The 23943-nt window shown below is 44.1% G+C and overlaps 2 protein-coding genes across 2 annotated transcripts in view; both read left to right on the plus strand.

Moving 5' to 3' along the window:
- LOC143767067 (uncharacterized) overlaps positions 1-18177 on the plus strand; it is a 96307-nt gene extending 78130 nt beyond the window's left edge. The window contains exon 3 of the mRNA XM_077255089.1: positions 12355-18177. Within this exon, the coding sequence (XP_077111204.1) occupies positions 12355-14654 (2300 nt within the window). The 3' untranslated portion in view covers positions 14655-18177. The remainder of the gene's footprint in view (positions 1-12354) is intronic.
- The window catches only part of LOC143767631 (uncharacterized), an 850082-nt gene that overhangs the window by 118778 nt on the left and 707361 nt on the right, over positions 1-23943 (plus strand). The gene's annotated exons all lie outside the window — the stretch shown is intronic.

Below are 23943 nucleotides of genomic sequence, written 5' to 3' on the forward strand. Positions count from 1 at the left end.
AAGAAACAGGATTAAGAATCTCCAATATTCTATAAGGGCCGATGAACCGAGGTTTAAACTTAGGAGAAGAGACCCTCATAGGGACAAAACGAGAAGACAACCACACTAAATCTCCAACACAAAGCCGAGAACCAACACGACGATGACGGTTGGCAAAACGCTGAGTCTTCTCCTGGGACAACTTCAAATTGTCCATAACCTGCCCCCAGATGTGATGCAATCTCTCCACCACCGCATCCACTCCAGGACAATCCGAGGATTCCACCTGACCGGAGGAAAATCGAGGGTGAAACCCCGAATTACAGAAAAACGGGGACACCAAGGTGGAAGAACTGGCCCGATTATTGAGGGCGAACTCTGCCAATGGCAAAAAAGCAACCCAATCATCCTGGTCAGCAGAGACAAAACACCTCAGATATGTCTCAAGGGTCTGATTAGTCCGCTCGGTCTGGCCATTAGTCTGAGGGTGAAAAGCAGATGAAAAAGACAAATCTATGCCCATCCTAGCACAGAATGCCCGCCAAAATCTAGACACAAATTGGGTACCTCTGTCAGAAACAATATTCTCAGGAATACCGTGCAATCGGACAACATTCTGAAAAAACAGAGGAACCAACTCAGAAGAAGAAGGCAACTTGGGCAGAGGAACCAAATGGACCATTTTAGAGAAACGGTCACAGACCACCCAGATGACAGACATCTTCTGGGAAACAGGCAGATCTGAAATAAAATCCATCGAGATGTGTGTCCAAGGCCTCTTAGGAATAGGCAAGGGCAACAGCAGTCCGCTAGCCCGAGAACTACAAGACTTGGCCCGAGCACAAACGTCACATGACTGCACAAAGACTCGCACATCTCGTGACAGGGAAGGCCACCAGAAGGATCTTGCCACCAAATCCCTGGTACCAAAAATTCCGGGATGACCTGCCAATGCAGAAGAATGTACCTCAGAGATGACTCTGCTGGTCCAATCATCCGGAACAAACAGTCTATCAGGCGGACAACGATCCGGTCTATCCGCCTGAAACTCTTGCAAGGACCGCCGCAGATCAGGAGAAACGGCCGACAAAATTACTCCCTCCCTAAGGATACCTGTGGGTTCAGAATTACCAGGAGAGTCCGGGTCAAAACTCCTAGAAAGGGCATCTGCCTTAACATTCTTAGAACCCGGTAGGTATGACACCACAAAATTAAAGCGAGAAAAAAATAAAGACCAGCGCGCCTGTCTAGGATTCAGGCGTCTGGCAGTCTCAAGATAAATCAAATTTTTGTGGTCAGTCAATACCACCACCTGATGCCTAGCCCCCTCGAGCCAATGGCGCCACTCCTCAAACGCCCACTTCATGGCCAAAAGCTCCCGATTCCCAACATCATAATTCCGCTCTGCGGGCGAAAATTTGCGAGAAAAGAAGGCACAAGGCCTAATGACGGAGCAGTCGGAACCTTTCTGCGACAACACTGCCCCAGCTCCGATCTCCGAAGCGTCAACCTCAACCTGAAAAGGCAGATTCACATCAGGCTGACGCAACACAGGGGCAGAGGCAAAACGGCGCTTAAGCTCCTGAAAGGCCTCTACAGCATGAGGGGACCAATTAGCAACATCAGCGCCTTGTCTGGTCAAATCAGTCAGTGGTTTAACGACATCCGAAAAACCAGCAATAAATCGGCGGTAAAAGTTGGCAAAGCCCAAAAATCTCTGAAGACCCTTAAGAGAGGAGGGCTGAGTCCAGTCACAAATAGCTTGCACCTTGACGGGATCCATCTCAATGGAAGAGGGAGAAAAAATATACCCCAAAAAGGAAATTTTCTGGACCCCAAAAACGCACTTAGACCCCTTCACACATAAAGAATTAGACCGCAGAACCTGAAAAACTCTCCTGACCTGCTGGACATGAGAGTCCCAGTCATCAGAAAAAATCAGAATATCATCCAGATATATTATCATAAATTTATCCAGAAAATCGCGGAAAATATCATGCATAAAAGACTGGAAAACTGAAGGGGCATTAGAAAGACCAAAAGGCATGACCAAATACTCAAAGTGGCCCTCGGGCGTATTAAATGCGGTCTTCCACTCATCCCCCTGCCTGATCCGCACCAAATTATACGCCCCACGAAGATCAATTTTAGAGAACCACTTAGCACCCTCTATACGAGCAAACAAATCAGTAAGCAATGGCAATGGGTATTGATACTTAACAGTGATCTTATTCAGAAGCCGATAATCAATACATGGTCTCAAAGAGCCGTCTTTTTTTGAGACAAAGAAAAACCCAGCTCCCAAGGGAGAAGAAGATGGACGAATATGTCCCTTTTCCAAAGACTCTTTTATATATTCCCGCATAGCAGCATGTTCCGGCACAGACAAATTAAACAAACGACCCTTTGGATATTTACAACCCGGTATCAAATCTATGGCACAATCGCACTCACGGTGCGGAGGTAACGACCCAAGCTTGGGTTCGTCAAAGACGTCTTGATAATCAGAGAGGAACTCAGGGACTTCAGAGGGAATGGACGACGAAATAGAAACCAAAGGTACGTCCCCATGAATACCCTTACATCCCCAGCTCAACACAGACATTGCTCTCCAGTCCAAGACTGGGTTGTGAGACTGCAACCATGGCAATCCCAGTACCAAATCGTCATGTAAATTATACAGCACCAGGAAACGAATAATCTCCTGGTGATCCGGATTGATACGCATGGTTACTTGTGTCCAGTATTGTGGTTTATTATTAGCCAATGGGGTGGAGTCAATCCCCTTCAGAGGAATAAGAGTCTCCAAAGGCTCTAAATTAAAACCACAACGATTGGCAAAGGACCAATCCATAAGACTCAGAGCGGCGCCAGAGTCAACATAGGCGTCCGTGGCAATGGATGACAAAGAGCAAATCAGGGTTACAGACAAAATAAACTTAGACTGAATGGTGCCAATGGAAACAGACTTATCAAGCTTCTTTGTACGCCTAGAGCATGCTGATATAACATGAGTAGAATCCCCACAATAGAAACACAATCCATTCTTCCGTCTAAAATTCTGTCGCTCGCTCCTGGACAGAATTCTATCACACTGCATACTTTCTGGCGTCTTTTCCATAGACACCGCCAGATGGTGCACCGGTTTGCGCTCCCGCAGACGCCTATCAATCTGAATAGCCATTGTCATGGACTCATTCAGACCTGCAGGCAAAGGGAACCCCACCATAACATCCTTAACGGCATCAGAGAGACCTTCTCTGAAAGTTGCCGCCAAAGCGCACTCATTCCACTGAGTAAGCACAGACCATTTACGGAATTTTTGGCAGAAAACTTCAGCTTCGTCTTGCCCCTGAGATAGTGCCATCAAAGTTTTTTCTGCCTGAAGTTCCAAATGAGGTTCCTCATAAAGCAAGCCCAAGGCCAGAAAAAACGCATCCACATCGCGTAACGCAGGATCCCCTGCTGGCAATGAGAAGGCCCAATCTTGAGGGTCACCCCTGAGCAAGGAAATCACAATCCTAACCTGCTGAGCAGGGTCTCCAGCTGAACGAGACTTCAGGGACAAATAAAGCTTACAATTATTTCGGAAATTCTGGAAGCTAGCTCTACTCCCTGTGAAGAACTCCGGCAAAGGAATTCTCGGCTCAGATACCGGAGCATGTACCACAAAATCTTGTAAATTTTGTACTTTCGTGATGAGATTATTCAAACCCGCAGTTACACTCTGGAGATCCATTATTGTCAGGTGCACACAGAGCATACAGAGATTAGGAGGAGAGAGAGAAAAAAGACTGCAGCAAGGCAGACTGGAGGAAAAAAAAAAAAAAAAAAATTCCAGCAGACTTCTTATAACTCTCCTTTCTAAACCTGGGTCTTTAACACTTTAGTGGCCGGTCAAACTGTCATGATCTCTGCAGGCAGAGATCATAGCAAGCCTATAGAGGGACAAGCTCTCGGAAGATGGAACTATACTGACCATGAACTAAGCCTGCCGCGCAACTAGAAATAGCCAGGTAGCATTTCCTATTTATCGCTAGATGCCCAGCTCTGGCCTAAGACCTAAATAGCTAGCAGAGGGAAATATAAGACCTGGCTCACCTCTAGAGAAATATTCCAAAGAAGACAGTAGCCCCCCACATATAATGACGGTGAGTTCAGATGAAACTACAAACGCAGCAGGAAAATAGTCTTAGCAAATTTGAGGTCCGCTTACTAGATAGCAGAAGACAGATAGTATACTTTCATGGTCAGCAGAAAAACACTAACAAAACACCATCCAGAGATTACCTTAAACTCTGGCATTAACTCATAACGCCAGAGTAGCAATCCCTGATCAACGAGAGCTTTCCAGACACAGTAACAAAACTTCAGCTGTGAACTGGAACAAATAGGCAAAACAAAACATGGACAAAAGTCCAACTTATCTAGTAGTTGTCTAGAAGCAGGAACAAGCACTGAGAGGCATCAGATAACATTGTTGACCGGCAAGAAACCACCAGAGAAATGAGCTTAAATAGCGACACCCACTACTGATGGAACCAGGTGAAACAGGAAAGAGGATGACAAGTCCAATTCCACAAGCGGCCACCGGGGGAGCCCAGAATCCAAATTCACAACAGGCTTCCCTATATTTAACTCTACTCAGATCGTTACTTCATGCCAGCTGTCAATGTCTCAGTATTGGTTCAGATCTCTCTTGGACTTCTCTGATGACCTGTCTACTCCAGCAGAAGCTAAGTCCCTGCTAGTTCATTTGTTGTTACTGCTTCTTGAATATATTTCTTAGTACTGCTTAATTCTAGTCCAGCTTGCTATCATGATATTTCCTTGCTAGCTGGAAGCTCTGGGGGTGCAGAGTTGCACCTCCACACCGTGAGTCGGTGTGGAGGTCTTTTTTGCATACTCTGCGTGGTTTTTTGTGCTGACCGCATAGTTCCCTTTTCTATCCTCTGACTCTTCAGTGAAGACTGGCCTCCTTTGCTAAAACCTGTTTCATTCCTGTGTTTGTGACTTTCCTCTTAACTCACAGTCAATATATGTGGGGGCTGCCTTTTCCTTTGGGGAATTTCTCAGAGGCAAGGTAAGGCTTATATTTCTATCTTTAGGGGTAGTTAGCTCTTAAGCCGTGTAGAGGCGTCTAGGAAGAGTTAGGTACGCTCCATGGCTATTTCTAGTGTGTGTGATAGGAGTAGGGTTTGCGGTCAGCAGAGTTCCCACTTCCCCAGAGCTTGTCCCTATTTCTAGTTTAACCATCTGGTCATTCCGGGTGCTCCTAACCACCAGGTCCATAACAGTACAGCTGGCCCACAAAGTGTTAATGCATCTCAAAAGAGGGATAAGAGAAGTTCTGAACCCATTTTTTTTTCTTTGCAGTGTGTTTTGTTTCTCTTTTCCCCTTAACCTCTGGGTGGTTCAGGACTCAGGTGTAGATATGGATATTCAAGGTCTGTCCTCTTGTGTGGATCAACTCACTGCAAGGGTACAAAGCATTCAAGATTATGTAGTTCAGAATCCGATGTTAGAACCTAGAATTCCAATTCCTGATTTGTTTTCTGGGGATAGATCTAAGTTTCTGAATTTCAAAAATAATTGTAGACTGTTTCTTGCTTTGAAACCCCGCTCCTCTGGTGACCCCATTCAGCAAGTAAAAATTATTATTTCTTTGTTACGTGGCGACCCTCAAGACTGGGCATTCTCCCTTGCGCCAGGAGATCCTGCATTGCTTAATGTAGATGCGTTTTTTCTGGCGCTTGGATTGCTTTATGATGAACCAAATTCAGTGGATCAGGCAGAGAAAATCTTGCTGGCTTTGTGTCAGGGTCAGGATGAAGTGGAGGTATATTGCCAGAAGTTTAGAAAATGGTCTGTGCTTACTCAATGGAATGAGTGTGCCCTGGCATCAATTTTTAGAAAGGGTCTTTCTGAAGCCCTTAAGGATGTCATGGTGGGGTTCCCTACGCCTGCTGGTCTGAATGAATCAATGTCCTTGGCCATTCAAATTGATCGGCGTTTGCGCGAGCGCAAAGTTGTGCACCATTTGGCGGTGTCCTCTGAGCAGAGGCCTGAGCTTATGCAATGTGAAAGGACTTTGACCAGAACTGAACGGCAAGAACACAGACGTCAGAATGGGCTGTGTTTTTACTGTGGTGACTCCAGTCATGCTATCTCTGATTGTCCTAAGCGCACTAAGCGGTTCGCTAGGTCTGTCACCATTGGTACTGTACAGCCTAAATTTCTTTTGTCTGTTACTCTGATTTGCTCTTTGTTGTCCTACTCTGTTATGGCATTTGTGGACTCAGGCGCTGCCCTGAATTTGATGGACTTGGAGTTTGCCAGGCGCTGTGGTTTTTCCTTGGAGCCTTTGCAGTATCCTATTCCATTAAGGGGAATTGATGCTACGCCTTTGGCCAAGAATAAACCTCAGTACTGGACTCAGTTGACCATGTGCATGGCTCCTGCACATCAGGAAGATATTCGCTTTTTGGTGTTGCATAATTTGCATGATGTGGTCGTGTTGGGTTTGCCATGGCTACAGGTTCATAATCCAGTATTGGATTGGAAATCAATGTCTGTGTCTAGTTGGGGTTGTCAAGAGGTACATGGCGATGTTCCGTTGATGTCAATTTCTTCTTCCACTCCTTCTGAAGTCCCTGAGTTTTTGTCTGATTACCGAGATGTATTTGATGAACCCAAATCCAGTGTCCTACCTCCTCATAGGGATTGTGATTGTGCTATTAATTTGATTCCTGGTAGTAAGTTTCCTAAGGGCCGACTTTTCAATTTATCTGTGCCAGAACACGCCGCTATGCGGAGTTATATAAAGGAGTCCCTGGAGAAAGGGCATATTCGCCCGTCTTCGCCACCGTTGGGAGCAGGGTTCTTTTTTGTGGCCAAGAAGGATGGTTCTCTGAGACCCTGTATAGATTACCGCCTTCTTAATAAAATCACGGTCAAATTTCAGTACCCTTTGCCTCTGCTGTCTGATTTGTTTGCTTGGATTAAGGGGGCTAGTTGGTTCACCAAGATAGATCTTCGAGGGGCGTATAATTTTGTGCGTATTAAACAGGGCAATGAATGGAAAACAGCATTTAATATGCTCGAGGGCCATTTTGAGTATCTGGTGATGCCATTCGGGCTTTCTAATGCTCCATCTGTGTTTCAATCCTTTATGCATGACATCTTCCGAAAGTATCTGGATAGATTCATGATTGTATATTTGGATGATATTTTGGTCTTCGGATGATTGGGAGTCTCATGTGAAGCAGGTCAGAATGGTATTCCAGGTCCTTCGTGCTAATTCCTTGTTTGTGAAGGGGTCTAAATGTCTCTTCGGAGTTCAGAAGGTTTCCTTTTTTGGCTTCATTTTTTCCCCTTCTACTATCGAGATGGACTCTGTTAAAGTCCAGGCCATCCATGATTGGACTCAGCCTACATCTGTGAAGAGCCTTCAGAAATTCCTGGGCTTTGCTAATTTTTACCGTCGCTTCATCGCTAATTTTTCTAGTGTGGTTAAACCTTTGACTGATTTGACAAAGAAAGGTGCTGATGTGGTGAATTGGTCCTCTGTGGCCATAGAGGCTTTTCAGGAGCTGAAACGTCGTTTTTCTTCGGCCCCTGTGCTGCGTCAGCCAGATGTTTTGCTCCCTTTTCAGGTCGAGGTGGATGCTTCTGAGATTGGAGCAGGAGCTGTTTTGTCTCAAAGAAGTTCTGATGGCTCTGTGATGAAGCCATGTGCTTTCTTTTCTAGAAAGTTTTCGCCTGCTGAGCGTAATTATGATGTTGGCAATCGGGAGTTGCTGGCTATGAAGTGGGCATTCGAGGAGTGGCGACATTGGCTTGAGGGAGCCAAGCACCGCTTGGTGGTCTTGACGGATCACAAGAATCTGACTTATCTCGAGTCTGCCAAGCGGTTGAATCCTAGACAGGCTCGATGGTCGCTGTTTTTCTCCCGTTTCGATTTTGTGGTCTCATACCTTCCTGGTTCTAAGAATGTGAAGGCTGATGCCCTTTCTAGGAGTTTTGTGCCTGATTCTCCGGGAGTCCCTGAGCCGGCTGGTATTCTCAAAGAGGGGGTAATTCTGTCTGCCATCTTCCCTGATTTGCGGCGGGTGCTGCAGGAGTTTCAGGCTGATAGACCTGACTGTTGTCCAGCGGAGAGACTGTTTGTCCCTGATAGATGGACTAGTAGAGTTATTTCTGAGGTTCATTGTTCGGTGTTGGCTGGTCATCCTGGGATTTTTGGTACCAGATATTTGGTGGCTAGGTCCTTTTGGTGGCCTTCCTTGTCACGGGATGTGCGTTCTTTTGTGCAGTCCTGTGGGACTTGTGCTCGGGCCAAGCCCTGCTGTTCTCATGCCAGTGGGTTACTTTTGCCCTTGCCGGTCCCGAAAAGACCCTGGACGCATGTTTCCATGGATTTTATATCAGATCTTCCTGTCTCTCAAAGGATGTCTGTCATCTGGGTGGTTTGTGATCGCTTTTCTAAGATGGTCCATTTGGTACCCTTGCCTAAATTACCTTCCTCCTCTGATTTGGTTCCACTATTTTTTCAGCATGTGGTTCATTTGCATGGCATTCTGGAGAACATTGTGTCTGACAGAGGTTCCCAGTTTGTCTCTAGGTTTTGGCGGTCCTTTTGTGCTAAGATGGGCATTGATTTGTCTTTTTCTTCGGCTTTCCATCCTCAGACAAATGGCCAAACCGAACGAACCAATCAGACTTTGGAAACCTATCTGAGATGCTTTGTTTCTGCTGATCAGGATGATTGGGTGACCTTCTTGCCATTGGCTGAGTTCGCCCTTAATAATCGGGCTAGTTCGGCTACTTTGGTTTCGCCATTTTTTTGCAATTCTGGTTTTCATCCTCGTTTTTCTTCGGGGCAGGTTGAACCTTCTGACTGTTCTGGGGTGGATTCTGTGGTGGACAGGTTGCAGCAAATTTGGACTCACGTAGTGGACAATTTGACGTTGTCCCAAGAGAAGGCTCAATGTTTCACTAACCGCCGTCGCTGTGTTGGTCCCCGACTTCGTGTTGGGGATTTGGTTTGGTTGTCTTCTCGTTATGTTCCTATGAAGGTTTCTTCTCCTAAGTTTAAACCTCGTTTCATCGGTCCTTATAAGATTTCTGAAATTCTCAATCCTGTGTCATTTCGTTTGGTCCTTCCAGCTTCTTTTGCCATCCATAATGTGTTCCATAGGTCGTTGTTGCAGAGATATGTGGCGCCTATGGTTCCCTCCGTTGATCCTCCTGCTCCGGTGTTGGTCGAGGGGGAGTTGGAGTATGTGGTAGAGAAGATTTTAGATTCTCATATTTCAAGACGGAAGCTTCAGTACCTGGTTAAGTGGAAGGGCTATGGTCAGGAGGATAATTCCTGGGTTGTTGCCTCCGATGTCCATGCTGCCGATTTAGTTCGTGCCTTTCATTTGGCTCGTCCTGATCGGTCTGGGGGCCCTGGTGAGGGTTCGGTGACCCCTCCTCAAGGGGGGGTACTGTTGTGAATTCTGTTCTCGGACTCCCTCCTGTGGTCATGAATGGTACTTTGGTGAGTTCTGTCCTTGGACTCCCTCTGGTGGCTTTGAGTGGAACTGCTGGTCCTTGAGGTTGGCTTTCTCAGCTGCCCTCGTTTATTGCTATGCTGGCTTCCCTATTTAACTCCACTCAGATCGTTACTTCATGCCAGCTGTCAATGTCTCAGTATTGGTTCAGATCTCTCTTGGACTTCTCTTATGACCTGTCTACTCCAGCAGAAGCTAAGTCCCTGCTAGTTCATTTGTTGTTACTGCTTCTTGAATATATTTCTTAGTACTGCTTAATTCTAGTCCAGCTTGCTATCATGATATTTCCTTGCCAGCTGGAAGCTCTGGGGGTGCAGAGTTGCACCTCCACACCGTGAGTCGGTGTGGAGGTCTTTTTGCATACTCTGCGTGGTTTTTGTAGTTTTTTGTGCTGACCGCATAGTTCCCTTTTCTATCCTCTGACTATTTAGTGAAGACTGGCCTCCTTTGCTAAAACCTGTTTCATTCCTGTGTTTGTGACTTTCCTCTTAACTCACAGTCAATATATGTGGGGGCTGCCTTTTCCTTTGGGGAATTTCTCTGAGGCAAGGTAAGGCTTATATTTCTATCTTTAGGGGTAGTTAGCTTTTAGGCCGTGTAGAGGCATCTAGGGAGAGTTAGGTACGCTCCACGACTATTTCTAGTGTGTGTGATAGGAGTAGGGTTTGCGGTCAGCAGAGTTCCCACTTCCCCAGAGCTTGTCCCTATTTCTAGTTTAACCATCTGGTCATTCTGGGTGCTCCTAACCACCAGGTCCATAACAGATTTCACCTGCGGATTCCTATTGAGGAACAGGTGTAAAACGCCGCAGAATCCACACAAAGAATTGTCATGCTGAGGAAAATACAATGCAGCGTTTCCGTGCGGTATGTTCTGCACCATGGGCACAGCAGATTTGATTTTCCATAGGTTTACATGGTACTGTAAACATGATGGAAAACTGCTACAAATCCACAGCGGCCAATCCGCTGCAGATCCGCAGCCAAATCCGCACCATGTGCACATAGCCTAATTCTAACCCTAGCCCTAATTCTAACCCTAGTTCTAACCCTAACTTTAGTTCTAACCCTAACCCTAGTTTTAACCCTAGTTCTAACCCTAACCCTAGTTCTAACCCTAACCGTAGTTCTAACCCTAACCCTAGTTATAACCCTAGCCCTAATTCTAACCCTAGTTCTAACCCTAACCCTCGTTCTAACCCTAACCCTAGTTCTAACCCTAACCCTAGTTCTAACCCTAACCCTAATTGTAACCCTAGTTCTAACCCTAACCCTAGTTCTAACCCTAACCTTAGTTCTAACCCTAATTCTAACCCTAGTTCTAACCCTAACCATAGTTCTAACCCTAATTCTAACCCTAACCCTAGTTCTAGCCCTAACCCTAGTGGAAAAATAAAAGTAAATATATTTTCTTTATTTTATTATTGTCCCTACCTATGGGGGTGATAAAGGGGGGGTTCATTTACTATTTTTTTTATTTTGATCACTGTGATAGGTTTTATCACAGTGATCAAAATGTACCTGGAATGAATCTGCAGGCTGGCAGATTCGGCGGGCACATGCGCCTGCCATTTTAGAAGATGGCGGCGCCCATGGAGAACACTGACAGACCCCGGGAGGGACACCGGAGCTCGGTAAGTATGGGGGGGGTGGGATCAGAGCACGGGGGAGCAGACAGGAGGATGGGGGGAACGGACAGGAGGATGGAGGGGAGCAGAGCTCATTACAGGACACGACGGAGGACTTGGGAGGAGATCGGTGGCGGGGGCAGATCAGGGTTTCCAGCCATGGCCGATGATATTACAGCATCGGCCATGGCTGGATTGTAATATTTCACTACATTTCATAGGCGAAATATTACAAATTGCAAATTGCAAATTTCATCCACTTCAGTTCATGAAGAGGTGACAATGCTTTCCCCTTTACAGGGTACACTTAATCTACAAGGGACAATACATACTCAAAGATGTTAAGCATGTCGAGATGAGTAGACTGAGCATTGCGGCTTTAAGTCTCCTCATCTCGACATGCTTAACATGTCACTCTCAGCAAGGAGAAACGATACTTTTTGGATCTCAATGCTAAAGGAAAGGTTTTAAACATAGCATCCCATTCATTCAGGGTGACTGTATCACCTATATCTCTAGATAGAGATTTGTATGCTGACAGTCTCTCATTCAGCCAAACCAGATCTCCACTTTGCACTGACGAGGGGCAGTATCCCGAAACACAGTGTCTGCAAATTGAGATCTGATTTGACTCTTATCCTAAGTCATGTGATAAAGCTCATTAAAGGGTCAACATTGACTGCTAGGATTGCTATTTCCAATAGGTGGCACTAGAGTTCCAGTCCTCTTGCTCTCTGAAGAGACAATTTACATATTTCCCAGAGGAGCATTGTGGCTTTAAGTCTCCTCATCTCGACATGCTTAACATGTCACTCTCCGCAAAGAGAAACGATACTTTTTGGATCTCAATGCTAAAGGAAAGGTTTTAAACATAGCATCCCATTCAGTCAGGGTGACTGTATCACCTATATCTCCAGATAGAGACTTGTATGCTGACAGTCCCTTTGGTATGCTATCATAAGCCAAATAACATTTAAAAGTGGCAATTTCCCATAGAACAAACAATTGAACACCACGATTAACTAGTTCATCCTATAAGGTTTTTTTTTATTATACTGTGAACTGTCATTGTCCTGGTGAATAATTAAATATTTTTGCATAACTTTCCATTTGTGCATACATTTTAAGTACAAAAATATTAAATTCAAGGATACTTTATTCAAAAATAATAATTGTTTTTATTCTTGGCAGATGACTGTACCAGGCGATCAGAGGAACAGCTGACATCTTCAGTTTTTAAATCATATGATCTTAATATCCCACAGGATACAGTTGAAGTGAACGCCATTACTCCAGATATACCATCATCCCTTCACAGGAAAGATCTGTTATCTGATCCTATGAAACGAGTCCTATCTTCTGATTCATTACTGAATACTAAGGAAAATCAAAGTCACAAAATAAGCATTAAAAAGCGAATTGCTCCTAAAGTAAAAAAGCCATCTTCACATTCAGAATATGGAAATAGTTTTCCCCTTCAAAAGTCTTTTCTTAAGCATAAAAAAATTCACACAGCAGAGAAAAGATTTTCTTGTTCCATGTGTGGGAAATGTTTTAACCAGAAATCACATCTTGTTAGACACCAGAAAAGTCACACAGGGGAGAAGCCATATTCATGTTCAGAATGTGAGAAATGTTTTACACAGAAATCACATCTTGTTAAACATCAGATAACTCACACAGATGAGAAGCCTTTTTCATGTTCAGAATGTGGGAAATGTTTTACAGAAAAATCAACTCTTGTTAGACATCAGAGAACTCACACAGGGGAGAAGCCATTTTCATGTTCAGAATGTGAGAAATGTTTTGCAAGTAAAAGGGGTCTTATCAAGCATCAGAGAAATCATACAGGAGAGAAGCCATTTTCATGTTCAGAATGTGGAAAATGTTTTACAGAGAAAACAACTCTTGTTACACATCAGAGAACTCACACAGGGGTGAAGCCATTTTCATGTTCAGAATGTGAGAAATGTTTTACAAATAAAATGGGTCTTATCAAACATCAGAGAAATCACACAGGGGAGAAGCCATTTTCATGTTCAGAATGTGGGAAATGCTTCACAGAGAAAGCAACTCTTGTTGCACATCAGAGAACTCACACAGGGGAGAAGCCATTTTCATGTTCAGAATGTGAGAAATGTTTTACAAATAACATGGGTCTTATTAAGCATCAGAGAAATCACACAGGGGAGAAGCCATTTTCATGTTTAGAATGTGGGAAATGTTTTACAGAGAAAGCAACTCTTGTTGCACATCAGCGAACTCACACAGGGGAGAAGCCATTTTCATGTTCAGAATGTGAGAAATATTTTACAAATAAAATGGGTCTTATTAAGCATCAGAGAAATCACACAGGGGAGAGGCCATTTTCATGTTCAGAATGTGGGAAATGCTTCACAGTGAAAGCAACTCTTGTTGCACATCAGAGAAATCACACAGGAGGGAAGCCATTTTCATGTTCAGAATGTGAGAAATGTTTTACAGAGAAAGCAACTCTTGTTGCACATCAGAGAACTCACACAGGAGAGAAGCCATTTTCTTGTTCAGAATGTGAGAAATGTTTTACAAATAAAATGGGTCTTATCAAACATCAGAGAAATCACACAGGGGAGAAGCCATTTTCATGTTCAGAATGTGGGAAATGTTTTACAGAGAAAGCAGCTCTTGTTACACATCAGAGAAATCACACAGGGGAAAAGCCATTTTCATGTTCAGAATGTGGGAAATGTTTTAATCGGAAATCAAATTGTGTTAAACATGAGAGAGCTCACACAGGGGAGAGTACACTTTCATGTTTAGAATGTGGGAAATGTTTTAGAGAGAAATCAAATCTTATAAGACATGAGAGAACTCACACAGGGGAGAAGCCATTTTCATGTTCAGAATGTGGGAAATGTTTCAATCAGAAATCAAATTTTGTTAAACATGAGAGAACTCACACAGGGGAGAATACACTTTCATGTTCAGAATGTGGGAAATGTTTTACAGAGAAAACAACTTTTGTTAAACATCAGAGAACTCACACAGGGGAGAAGCCATTTTCATGTTCAGAATGTGGGAAATCTTTTACAGAGAAAGCAACTCTTGTTACACATCAGAGAACTCACACAGGGGTGAAACCCTTTTCATGTTCAGAATGTGAGAAATGTTTTGCATTTAAAATGAGTCTTATCAAACATCAGAGAAATCACACAGGTGTGAAGCCATTTTCATGTTCAGAATGTGGTAAATGTTTTATACAGAAATCAGATTTGGTTAAGCACCAGAGAATTCACACAGGAGAGAAGCCATTTTCATGCTTAGAATGTGGGAAATGTTTTACAGAGAAATCAACTCTTGTTAGACATCATAGGACTCACACAGGGGAAAAGCCATTTTCATGTTCAGAATGTGGGAAATGTTTTACAAATAAAAGGGGTCTTATCAAACATCAGAGAACTCACACAGGGAGAAACCATTTTCATGTTCAGAATGTGAGCAGTCCCCTCTGATGAAGGAGACAGCAGTATCTCCATAACATGTAAGGGAAAGTATGACCCTTTGGGACTCCGTACACGAGCAACAAGTGACGTCACATGCTGACTACTTTTACACGCAGCATGAAACACATCTGGTGAGTCACCGGCCGGGACTCCCTGCTTTGAGGTGTGCTGCAGCAACTTTTGAGACTTCTTTCCACCAACTCATGCTAGTATCTTCCCTATAGCAGTTGAAATGTGGATGCAAGGTATTTAGCACAAGGATATCTATTTGTGTTACAAGTTTAACACTGTTCTACATTATTTGCAAGCATCAATGTAACGCTACTGACCAATGACTAGTATAGTCCGTGCTGCATAGAACTGACAAAAGATGAAATGCTACTTTATTTTGTTGTCCTGTGGCTAAGGCAACATGAAGATCAAAACTGCACGACTATTGAACTGTGTCTGTCAGCTGTGGCTAATAAAAGAATTGTCTCTACAAAGGGTTTAACTAAAATCAAGAAAAATTATTATATGGACAACTCCATTAACCATTGGTCTTAGTAAATAACGAACTGTGCTGCCAACCGTGGTATTTACTTTATCAACTACAGCTATTGGATAACAAATTTTCATTGCATGGTGTGTGATGTTTAAATATATGTGTTTGTTGTTTTGAATAACTTTTTTATTGCAATTTGCTATGTGTGACTAACCATTCAATTTATCAAGTAGACATTTGCACAATTGATGGGGATTAATGTGGATGGTATCTTATAGGGCTAAATACCACACAGGTTCACACTATATAGCTCAGAGATGGTTTTTAATTTTAATCTCATTAGTTATACATTACCAGGGGAGTTTTTTTGTTTCGTGCAGATATATATATATATATATATATATATATATATATATATATATATATATATATATATACTGTGTTCCAAACTATTATGTAAATTGGATTTAAGTGTCATAAAGATTTAATTGTTTTGTTTTTTAAATAAGCTCGTGGATGGTATTGTGTCTCAGGGCTCAATGTATCACTGAAATCAATCTTAAACACATGTGATAATTGGTTTTCCAGGTGATTCTAATTAAAGGAAAACTACTTAAAAATGATGTTCCACATTATTAAGCAGGTCACAGTTTTCAAGTGACATGGGAAAGAAAAAGGATCTATCTGCTGCCGAAAAGCATCAAATAGTGCAATGCCTTGGTGAAGGGATTAAAACATTAGAAATTTCCCGAAAACGTAAGCGTGATCATCCTACCGTTAAGAGATTTGTGGCTGTCTCTGAGCACAGATGTGTTTGTGCTGATAAAGGCATAATGAGGAAGATTTCTGCCAGGCAAGTTCATCGGATTAAGAGAGCAGCTGCTAAAAAGCCAATACAAAGCAGCAAACAGATATTTGAAGCTGCTGGTGCCTCTGGAGTCCCTCGAACCTCAAGGTGTAGGCTCCTTCAAAGGCTTGCTGTGGTGCATAAACTTACTATTCGGCCACCCTTAAACAGTGTTCACAAGCAGAAATGGCTGCATTGGGCCCACACATAGATGAAGACTAATTTCCAAACAGTCTTGTTTACTGGTAATCGTTGAGCAACCCTGGATGGTCCAAATGGATGGTTGGTGGATGGCCACCATGTCCCAACAAGGCTGCAATGTCAGCAAGGAGGTGGAGGAGTCATGTTTTGGGCCGGAATCATGGAGAAACAGCTGGTAAGGCCCTTTAAGGTTCCTGAAAGTGTGAAAATGACCTCTGCAAAGTATACTGTATAGAGTTTCTGACTGACAACTTTCCTCCATGGTATAAAAAGCAGAAATGTGTCTACAGGAGCAAAATCATCTTCATGCATGACAATGCACCATCTCATGCTGCAAAGAATACCTCATTGGCTGCTATAGGAATAAAAGGAGATAAACTCATGGTGTGGCCACCATCTTCCCCTGACCACAACCCTATAGAGAACCTTTGGAGTATCATCAAGCAAAAGATCTATGAGGGTGGGAGGCAGTTCACATCAAAACAGCAGCTCTGGGAGGCTATTCTGACTTCATGCAAAGAAATACAAGCAGAAACTCTCCAAAAACTCACAAGTTCAATGGATGCAAGAATTGTGAAGGTAATATCAAAGAAGGGTCCTATGTTAACATGCAACTTGGCCCGTTGTTTTTGAGTTAAATAGATTTTTTATTCAGTTAATGTGACCTCCTAATGCTGCAAATTCCACAAATGAGCATTTTCAGTTCTTTAAAACATATCAAATGTTTAGAAATTCTACTGTGCCTAATAATTTGGAACAGTGCATTTTAAGTTTTTATTAATTTTGGAGATTATACTGTTAACATTGGGAGGTTTCTTCAATAAAATTCGATGCATACTCTAACGGGTGATGACTTTTATTAGACTGACTGTCATTTGCACCAACCATTTAGGAAAATCCGATAAAAATGTCAGTTGCATAATAATTTGGAACATAGTGTATATATATATTTTTTTCTTTGCACATGTATCCATTTGCCTAGATGTTCTATAGGTGTGAATAGCGCGGGTAACAATATCTAAATTCTTGTTTCCAAATAAGATTTTTAGTTGGCTCTTGTTTCTGTAACATCAAAGAGTTTTCCTTTTACTGCTACATATAATTAATGCATAAAAGTTTCAGTACTTTCAAACATTCAAATATTTTCATTAATATTTTTTGCAAATATAAAGATGTAGAATATTTTGTTGTGCCAATTTCCTGATATTTATTTAGATGAAACTTAGCAACAATTCAAACAAAACTTGTCTAAACAATATTGCGAGTAATAAACCGTTACAGAAATTGCACTACAACATTTTATCCTAATTCATTGACAACTCTGTTTTGCTTGTCTCTTGTACTCCTGCACTGGATTATCTCTTACAATTGTCCAACAGTAATCTGCAAGCAGTGATGGATTCCATTTTCCTTGATATCTTTTCTCCAAAGCTGCAAAATTTTGGGGAAAACTCTAACTATGCTTGTTGCTCACTGCTCCACAGTTTGGTGGAAAAATGTGTAGATGCGAATGTAAAAAATGATTCTTGAAGGACATGTTACAGCCAAGATCCTTATATGTTTTGAGGAGATTTTTCACCAACTCTTCATAGTTATATTCTCTTGAGTTTCCCCAAAAATTTAGTTTCCTCTAATGTGCATGCTATTCATGCACCTTTTTCCTTGCCCTGCAATAAACTTAGAAACTCCTTATCTTTAAGAAGCTTACGAATCTGAGGTCCAATAAATACTTCTTCCTTTATCTTGGCTTCACTTAATCTTAAAAATGTATCAATGGGATACTTGAATGCTTTTACATTTTTATGCATTGCCTTTACAAAGTTATTCATTAGGCCCAAATTGATATGCAACGATGGTACCAAATCTTATGTGGGTCAACAAGTGCTAGTTGCAGGATGTTTTTCCCTGTGGCTAAAGTAAATATCAGAGAGTCTCTTTTATTGTTGTGACATTCTCTAGCATGACTGTCACGATTCGACTGGCGAGTGACCTGGGACCAGAGGCACCTTTCCTGACTCTAACACTAGGGGGAGCCCTAGCTCACCCTGTTCCCTGGGATGTTGAAGGGCCCTTCATCTGTCCCCTTCCCCCATCCAGTGAAGAGGGGGCGCTACTGTGCCCCGCAGTACACCACCCTGACAGACAGTGTAACAAAGACAAGGATAAACTGAAAACTGAACACTCACAAAATACACACTCACATATAATAGAGGTATTCACCGGGGTGTGCAGTGAGGGAGAAGAAAGCAAAACAGGGAAGGGTAAGGAATTATCAAGCATACAAACCAGATAACAGTTGCTAATAAACTCCTCCAGCGCTCCTCAAAACCAACTTCTCCCAAACCTATGTCTTGCAGCAATTGCTAACTCAGACAAGGACTTGGTAATCGAGCCCAGATTTTATAGGGTGTGGTGCAGTGACCAATGTTACAGCCAGGGGGCGCTGTGTCTGCACTTCAAGATGCACTTGGAGGCATAGTTGTGATCAAACAGTAACTGGCAGTGTTGTGAATGGCCGATATGTGTCGCAGAGGGAGTCTGCATGGTAAGTCTGATGTAACGTGGTTGTTCTGGGACCTGTAGTCCCTCAAGAGTTTGTGTAGTGTTGTATAATAGTCAAGGGAGACTTACTAGGCTAGTTGTGTGAGATGGGCGGGACAAACTAGCCACACACCCACACTCCCACCAATGGGAGTGGTTACAGGTAGATAATATGACCAGGGTGTGGGTCACATGTTCCTGGGAGGTTCCTGTGTTTGGCACTCAGTGGCCTGTGTGCTGTAGGTCCTGGAAGCACCTAGAGACTGTAGACCTGGACAGTCTGTGTTGAGGACCTCCTGGGACTGACATGAAGTCAGCGTGAGGAGTGGAACTCCTGAAAGGTAACCCCGACAAGGGGATTATAATATACAGCAGAGAAGCCTATCTGCTATATGAACTGACTGATGTCCTATAATGTTTCGTGGCTGTAATGAAACAGACTGTACCCTGTCTGGTTTATGCAGAGTTTAACCCCTTTCTGACCTCGGATGGGATAGTACGTACGAGGTCAGAAGCCCCGCTTTGATGCGGGCTCTGGCGGTGAGCCCGCATCAAAGCTGGAAAATGTCAGCTGTTTTGAACAGCTGACAAGTGCCCGTAATAGGCGCGGGCAGAACTGCGATCTGCCTGCACCTACTAACTAGTTAAATGCCGCTGTCAAACGCAGACAGCGGCATTCAACTACCGCTTCCGGCCGGCCGGAAATGATCGCATCACCGATCCCGTCACATGATCGGAGGTTGGTGATGCTTCGGTATTGTAACCATAGAGGTCCTTGAGACCTCTGTGGTTACTGATCCATGGTAGCTGTGAGCGCCACCCTGTGGTCGGCGCTCACAGCACACGTGCATTTCTGCTACATAGCAGCGAACATCAGATTGCTGCTATGTAGCAGAGCCGATCGTGTTGTGCCTGCTTCTAGCCTCCTATGGAGGCTATAGAAGCATGGCAAAAGTAAAAAAAAAAGTAAAAAAAAAAGTGAAAAAAAATAAAAAAAATATAAAAGTTTAAATCACCCCCCTTTCGCCCCAATCAAAATAAATCAATTAAAAAAAAATCAAACCTACACATATTTGGTATCGCCGCGTTCAGAATCGCCCGATCTATCAATTAAAAAAAGCAATAACCTGATCGCTAAACGGCGTAGCGAGAAAAAAATTTGAAACGCCAGAATTACGTTTTTTTGGTCGCCGCGACATTGCATTAAAATGCAATAACGGGCGATCAAAAGAACGTATCTGCACCTAAATGGTATCATTAAAAACGCCATCTCGGCACACAAAAAATAAGCCCTCAACCGACCCCAGATCATGAAAAATGGAGACGCTACGAGTATCGGAAAATGGCACAATTTATTTATTTTTTTAGCAAAGTTTGGATTTTTTTTTCACCACTTAGGTAAAAAATAACTTAGTCATGTTAGGTGTCTATGAACTCGAACTGACCTGGACAATCATAATGGCAGGTCAGTTTTAGCATTTAGTGAACCTAGAAAAAAAAGCCAAACAAAAACAAGTGTGGGACTGCACTTTTTTTTGCAATTTCACTGCAATTGGAATTTTGTTCCCATTTTCTAGTACACGACATGGTAAAACCAATGATGTCGTTCAAAAGTACAACTCGTCGCACAAAAAATAAGCCATCACATGGCCAAATTGATGGAAAAATAAAAAAGTTATGGCTCTGGGAAGGAGGGGAGTGAAAAACGAACACGGAAAAATAGAATATTCCAAGGTCATGAAGGGGTTAAATAAACCATATAGACAGATTTGTGAAAGGTACCGTGCCTGAGTGCTTGAATCCTATGCCAAGCGAGTGTTCCTCAAGACCTGTAGTGGGTGAAATGCTACAATTGGTGTTTCGAATGTGGGCAGCGATCCAAGAAGCACATGTTGCAGCGCTGGCTGGTCTGAGCCAGAGGAGTAAATGGTCTGACAGCCGTGTGTAAATACTGATCGGGGTCAGTGAGAATTGTTGGTGGGATACCTTCGAGGAGAAGAGGGATCCGGGAACCTGTGCGGCAATGACAGGTAACGGATGGAGATCCGTGGTGTACTGACCGGGGTCAGAGTGAAAGGAACAGAGAGACATTGTGTCTGGGCACCTCTGAGGCCAAGGGGTGTCCAGGAACCCGTAAAAGTTGCCAACGGGTAATGGTCTGAAAACCGTGTATTATGCTGGTCGGGATCAGTGAGGTACTGTGTAAAGCCAAGTGTGTAACAGACAGGAGTCTGTGCTATACTGACCGGGGTCAGTGAGAGACGGTGTTTTTTTTTCTTAAATCAACTTGCTGTGGATCGGCGGGTCCACGAAGTCTGCGGTTGAGCCGTGCAGCCCGCTTGCAGCAAGAGGTTCCGCAGCAGCAGGAGCTGCAGTGGCGGTAGCAGCAGCTTGTGATCAGCACCCGGAGGTGCCAGTGATTTGGGACTGTAGCAGGAGCTGTAGCAGTGCCAGTAAGAGCTGGTGAAGTATTGAAAAAAATAAAAAATTGTGCTCCAGGTTGTGCAGACTCTTAAAGGGAACCTGTCACCTCGTTTTTTCCGTATGAGATAAAAATACTGTTACATAGGGCCTGAGCTGTGCATTGCAATAGTGTATTTTGTGGACCCCGATTCCCCACCTATGCTGCCGAAATACGTTACCAAAGTAGTCATTTTCGCCTGTCAATCAGGCTGGTCTAGTCAGATGGGCGTGGTGTCTTCCCCCAGATCTTGCTTAGTTTTCCGTTGGTGGCTTAGTGGTGTGTGCATGCCCAAGGTCCCAAATCCACTGCACAGGGGAGTGAAAATAGCGCGATCTGGGCTATTTCATTGGTGATCGGTGGGGGCGACCATCTTCCTTTGGCCGCGCGTGCGCAGAAGCGGCGCTCTGCTGGCCGTGGCTTCAGGAAAATGGCCACGGGATGCCACGTGTGCGCAGATGGAGATCGCGGTGGCCATTTTCCTGTAGCAGAGTTCACATCCCGGCTTCAGGAAAATGGCCGCGATCTCGTGGATTCGGAACCTTGGGCATGCGCACACCACTACGCCACCAACGGAAAACTAAGCAAGATCTGGGGGAAGACACAACGCCCATCTGACCAGACCAGCCTGATTGACAGGCGAAAACGACTACTTTGGTAACGTATTTCGGCAGCATAGGTGGGGAATCGGGGTCCACAAAATACACTATTGTAATGCACAGCTCAGGCCCTATTTAACAGTATTTTTATCTCATACGGAAAAAACGGGGTGACAGGTTCCCTTTAAAGGGCCAGTGCTGACCTAAAGAGACATATACTGTGGAACTGTTGGGGCTTGAGAGTACTGTGGGGAAGTCCACGGGGTGTACCCCAGAGTGGGGTGGTGTCACTAAAGGGGGTCGAGTCCCCAAAACAGAGCGGTGACCCAAATAATTATGGTTGGCCAAAAAGGGGCTGGGCATCCCAAAAAAGGGGCGGCATCCCAAAAGGGGGTAGTTGCCCAAAAGGGGGTGGAGTCCCTAAAGGGGGTAGTGGCCCTAAAGGAGAAAATAGCCCATAAGGGGGTGTTGGCCCTAAAAGGGGCGGAGTCCAAAAAGGGGATAGTGACCAAAAAAGGGGTGGAGCATTCAAAAGGGGCGGCACTGGTAACCTCAGTAGACACGTCTGGGGAACAGCAGTGTTTATGTTTTGCATATTCTGAGTGCGGTATAGACTTCCCATTTGATGACAGGCCGCAGGTGTGTACTGTTATGTTACACCGTGAAGGACTATCTGGACTGCTGGACTCAAAGAGTCAGGTGACTCTGACAGGAACTCCTCTCGTTCTCTGTCTAACCGAGAAAAAGGTCAAGGTTTGCTGCATCCATGTGGTGACTGTGGACTATACTGTGGACAGAGTGATCATTGATATGTCCAAAAGTGTAGAGTGCCAAGATAGCGATATAACACCAAACTTGTTCTACCCTTTTGAAAGAGGCCGGGACTTTGTGATCTTTGAAGACGTATGGGAAGTTGTTGAAGTGTGGGGTTGCTCAGAGGAGAGACGGAATGGTCATATTTAAGCTCCACTACAGCAGCAGGCTGTGGGGATTCCTGTTAATGGGATGTGTAAAGAGGAGGTAGTGCCACCTAAGGTCAATAGTCCAGAGTTACGGGTGACCGGAAGAAAGTGTGGGTCTGACACCTGTTTAAGTGGGGACTTGTTGTTCCAAGATGACAGGGTGAGAGGGGGTGACTCCTATTCAGACTTTGACTCATATGCAAGGGGAAAAGAGTGCAGTAAGGGGGATCTGAGTAAAAATGACACATCTTCATCTCGTCGTGGGGGCCGCTGAAAGACAGGGTCACGTGCAGATCACGTTATCGTCCCTGATGAGGGGGTCACTTTATCTCTGACAAACCCTATTACTGAGGTAGTTAGTGACGGGCTGGGGTTAGAACAGACCTGTAGTAGACCCACATATGCAATGCCCATTAAGAGTGAAGAGGCTCAGTATGATGAAGTACCTGATGCTGAAGAGATGGAGAACTCTGAAGTTACCAAGAGTCAAGAGGTACCTAGGAGTAAACAGACAGAGAGCCCAGGAGAGACCATAGAGGTGGATGCAGAAACAGGTGGAACTCTGAAGAGGCAGAGTGTGGGTAGGCAAGAGACCCCATCTGAAAATCTAATTAAAGAAGTGATGGTGCGACATGTGCTGGCCAAAAGAGAGCAGGACCATGAGATAGAGCTGCTTAAAGAAATAGTCGAGCGAGAAAGGGTCCTGAGACAGGTGATTGTGCACAGAGTGGATGAACTGGAGAAGGAAGTTTCTGAGTTCAAACATCACCTGTCAACCTGGCAAAGTGTGAACAAAGCTTTAAGGGAAGATGTGGAAGGGCTCAGAGAAGCATTAGGTGGTCTTCAGTAAGAGAAGAAGATGCTGGTCGAAGACTCACAGCGGCGGTACCAGAGTGGTAACGAGGTGAAGCTGCCAGTGCCCATCCTGGCCAGGGATCTTAAAGAGTGTAAAGCGGAGGAAGAGTTAGGCGCTAAAAGCAGAACAAGACAGTCACCCGGTCATGGCAGATGTCTTCGTGGAAAGGTCCGAGGCAAAAAGGGATCTGTATATCCATGAAGAGAGTGAGACCTTGCTCTTCAAGACCGTGATTGATGTACCCGAAGAGGTGCAAGAAGCCTGTACCGGTGAAGGTGTGCATGAGGCCTTTAGAAAAGCAGTGGAAGCATGTAGTGTGAACTGGGCCCCAGAGATGAAACAGTTGG

The sequence above is a fragment of the Ranitomeya variabilis genome, chromosome 4 (genome assembly GCF_051348905.1).
Source record: "Ranitomeya variabilis isolate aRanVar5 chromosome 4, aRanVar5.hap1, whole genome shotgun sequence".
Classification (NCBI taxonomy): domain Eukaryota; kingdom Metazoa; phylum Chordata; class Amphibia; order Anura; family Dendrobatidae; genus Ranitomeya; species Ranitomeya variabilis.